This window comes from Poecilia reticulata, chromosome 4 (genome assembly GCF_904066995.2).
Source record: "Poecilia reticulata chromosome 4, P_reticulata-male-v2, whole genome shotgun sequence".
Taxonomy (NCBI): Eukaryota; Metazoa; Chordata; class Actinopteri; order Cyprinodontiformes; family Poeciliidae; genus Poecilia; species Poecilia reticulata.
In genome coordinates this window covers 9,683,031-9,687,272 of record NC_088833.1, presented here as the reverse complement: position 1 = coordinate 9,687,272, position 4,242 = coordinate 9,683,031, and the positions used below count along the sequence as shown (strand labels likewise).

Here is a 4,242-nt window from a genome sequence, read left to right as displayed (position 1 = left end):
TGTTTGTGTTTTTCCACTCAGAACCTGTTTTTGCTCTCATTTTAATTAATTAATTTATTTATTTATTTATTTTTCCTTGTTACACACATTTCCTTGTGTGAAATTTTTATGCAAATATGAGATATGCTGTTGCAGAGGGTGCGCAACATAGCAACAGGTGCCATACTAACTGTTGTTGCCATGGCCAGCAGCTAAAATGCCCACAAAAATTAGCACAGTTACATATTTCCTGATTTAGGAAGATAGTTGCTAAAATGTATAAATAAATATAAGTAGAAAACTACTCATATATATATTTTTTTTGTCATAATGAATGTCAGGTCAGCCTCAATAAGTCTGACATCAGACTATCATCTCATTTTTTAGATGATGTAAAAATAAGATATTAAGTTTAAAACAGAAGCACAAGCTCAACTTTTTCACAATGACATCATGTGCCCTAAGTGATTTGCATTCTCTGAATTTTCCCATGTACTTGTGTAAAAGTACTGTTCTGCCAAGCGTGCAAAATAAAGGGCATTGGCTCATGAAATGTGCAGCCTACGGTCTCATGTATACATCTGCTGTTGCTCCTGTTTCTCTAGAGGGGAAAGTTTGAAATAAACCCACCAGCCTTCTTCTAACCACAAACGTACCATACCTGACTGTTAAGCCCCCTGAGGGTATTCTTAAAAACTAAACACACACACACACACACACACACACACACACACAAACAATGTGTCTTTCAATTTTCACTTGTCCTAACCCTACCTAATCTGAATTCACACCCTATCCCTATACGTAACCCCGGACCCCAAAACAGCACCTTTTCTTATGATTACAAGCTCTTTAGGTCATGTTTTGAGGGTTTTGAGGAAGAAGACAACAGCATCGAGTATCAAAGAATGATGCATTTATTAACTGAAAAACTCACAGAACTCGACAGAAAAGACATAGGATTCAAGGAGACAGCGTCAGTATAACTTAAGCATCCAGCAGTGAGTGAATGAAACCAATTAGTTTAAACGTGATTATGGAGCACAAAAGGCCGAGGAGCTGGGGGAGATGGCGAGCGGGTAACTGAGGAAACTAAGGAAAGAAACACAGAAGGAATCTTAACTAATCTGAAAAATTCAACAATGAATACTGAAAAATAGATTGAATGAGGCCAGGGAAAACACGGGGAAAGTAGTTAATAAATAAAGTTGAACTATGGCACACAATAAACTGTTAACCACAGAAAAAGACTAACAGATGCACACACGAATAAAACATACAGAATTACTAACACTAAAACAACCTACACAGAAACAGAAGAGAGAACCAAATCACAAACACCCAAAGATCATGACACTAATAAACTCTTTTACAAATAAAATGTAAAATCTGCATTTTGTCTCTCTGTTTGAGAGAGAGATTCTCCAATCTACACCAAGAGCCAACTTTTACACAGAACATGGTGCGGCAGAGCTACAAACAGTTTCAATCAACTTCCATCCAGGATTCAGCCAGAAGACTGAAACTCCTCCGTAACCAGACCTTGTCTCACTTCTTGTCATCAGCGCCAGCCAGATGTCACGCTTCGATGACAAAGACATCAGAAGATAAAAATTCAAATTTGATCCGATCCTCCCACTAATCACAATCATGAGATTCTCCACCTTTCACACTGTCATAGTCCCAGACATATGGTTACTGCTTCATGCACCGGAACTGGAAATGTGGCTTCCCCAGCAGGAACATCTCACTCTTATGAACACACTTCATAAACCTTCTAAAAATAATTCATCTGTCTTGTCTATATCAGTTTTCTTTTATATTTAGACATTTCGAGCCTCGTCTTGGTTCTTTGTTCTCATTTTTTTTCCTCAAATATCTGAGTCAAATATTAATCTTTCCTCACTGGAATTTTACAGCCGTGAGTCAGTAGCAACAGCCGCTGAGTCGAATCTGTAGCCGTCCAAACAGTTATCTGAAAGGTATGTTTTACTTGCACTGGCAGGCCCTCAACGTCACAGGTGTTTCACTACAGCTGTCGAGTTAAAACCCGGCTCAGGGGAAACCAAACACCATTTACCTTCACATCAGACCATCTGATCTTCTGCTAAGACAATACCAGTGATGTTAAAATGCCCAAGCTTCTGTTTTCCAAGATTTGGTTTAGCGATATAAAGGATTTATTTCCAAATGTGCAACGACCGCGAAGGTAAGCCAGACAGTATGACACTGACTATTATATTGTTTTTCTCATTGTTGGTTATTATTTTGCATAGATTTAATTTGATTTGTGTGACAGGATTGATATTGTTCTGAGTCGAACGAGAAGAAACTACAACATATGGTCCTCAGGCCAAAAATTCAATGATGAAGCTTGTCCTTCAAACCTCAGGTAGTGGTTTTCTAGTTATTTATTATTTATTATTTTTGTCAGTGGTCATTTTAGGTTCATGGCAGTAAAGATCAATAATACATTTTTTTTTTTTTTTGCTACAGCTGGAAGACTGACCATAAACTTGACCTATCTCTGGAAAAATGGCTGAAAGATAAAAGTAAGACATTCTAACTTTTCACAAAATGTACCGTTACAATCCTCCCAAACACTTTCAAACATTACATAAGATACTGAACAACTATTTGACTTTAACCTGTACTTTTCCAAAGGGTACAGAGCAGCATTCCGTTCTTTCCTGGAGTCTGAGTTCAGTGAGGAAAACATTGATTTCTGGCTCGCTTGTGAAGACTTTAGGTCAGCTTCAGACGACCTGAAATGGAGAGCTGAGAAGATCTATGAGGAGTTTGTCAAACCTACAGCATGCAGAGAGGTCAGTTGGACAGTAATCCATGAGTTCATAGTGTACAACAAGGAGAGCAGTGGCCTTCTTGGCCTGGAGTGGGCTACCTGTCTTTTTCATTGCCATTTAAATAAATCTTACATTACTGAACGAAGCAATGTACCAACACAATGATCCAGAACAAGAATGAAGTTACGCACAGTGAAGTGAAGCGTTGCATGTCTCAACTTCCAACTTAATTTGTGCTTTGAGTTTCATTGAGACTTTGGTATTTATTTTAAACGATGCCTTGAGCAGAAAATGTTTCGATATGTCTTGGCTGTCATTTATTTGTGATTCTATTCACAATATTTCACTTCTGAGCCAAATGGTTTGTTTTTCATGCTTCACATTTTAGGCATTTGTGTTTTAACATCAGCTTCTATATACATTTCTTCTTTTATTTGGCTAAGTGGAGACAAAAAAACTAAAGTGGTAAACACAACCACACTGTTTAGTTGAGACAAATACATTTGCTCAGTGTTGTTAGTTCTAAATAAAAATAATGCTTAAACATAACACACCTTTCCCAGAAAATTGTTTTTAAATTTGGGATTCACTGGACAAGGACCACTCAGCCTTCTGTATAATTTTGCTGTGATTAAAGATAAAGAGATTTTCTTGAACCCTTCATAGAACTTTCATTCCTGAGACATTTTTTTACTGCCAGATTAAGCCATTGATCATGTTACCACCTCATCATAGCTGCACTTATCATCTGCACATTCTAAATTTAAACGTTCTTTCATTTTTTCTCTCTTAGATCAATGTAGACCACAGCGTCAGAGAGAAGATCCAGGAGTCGTTGAAGAAGCCGAGTCATTGCTGCTTTGATGAGGCCCAGAAACACGTCTACCTGCTGATGCTAAGAGACTCGTGTCCCAGATTCCTTCACTCAGATGCTTACCTGAGTTTGAAGCGCAAATCTAGGACCCATTGGTATATTTAGGAAAAAAATAGACACTGCTCCCATTTCAGGGGAAAACACTACGACTCAGTGTCAGGGTGTACAGCCTAAAATGTTTTATGTTTGTAAGAATATAAAGTCATTGATAAGGAACAGCTGAAAGAGAGAGGAGTTATGTGACGGCGATGTGCATTGAAGGACAACGACGTGCATCTTTATGCTTGTTCAGGGTTGCTTGAAGTGCTGCATGTGTTGCTTGAAAGTCTAAGTATGTCTGGGGAGATTATGGAGAACAATAAAAGATTAACATATGTGAACAATGGCATGACATTCCTCTGTTTTTTTTTTTTTAAATGAGGGATTGTTTACTTTTACAGTTGATTTCTTAATGTTGATTTTTTTCTCTCTCTTTTTTTCCTTTTTTTGGACGCAGACTATCTCTGAGATTGGGACTTGACTTTCTGTCAAATACCATAAAGTTCAGTGAGGAACTTAAGACTCACCTGAAACATTAATCTGAGA

General features: G+C 37.7%; 1 protein-coding gene across 1 annotated transcript; it reads left to right on the top strand.

Moving 5' to 3' along the window:
- Positions 1–2,032: 2,032 nt before the first annotated feature.
- LOC103463370 (regulator of G-protein signaling 21-like) lies at positions 2,033–4,042 on the top strand. Its single transcript, XM_008406672.3, has 5 exons — positions 2,033–2,188; positions 2,279–2,371; positions 2,476–2,531; positions 2,644–2,804; positions 3,577–4,042. The coding sequence occupies exons 1-5, from the start codon at positions 2,112–2,114 to the stop codon at positions 3,760–3,762; spliced, it is 573 nt and encodes a 190-aa protein (XP_008404894.1). The 5' UTR covers positions 2,033–2,111; the 3' UTR covers positions 3,763–4,042.
- The last annotated feature ends 200 nt before the right edge of the window (positions 4,043–4,242 follow it).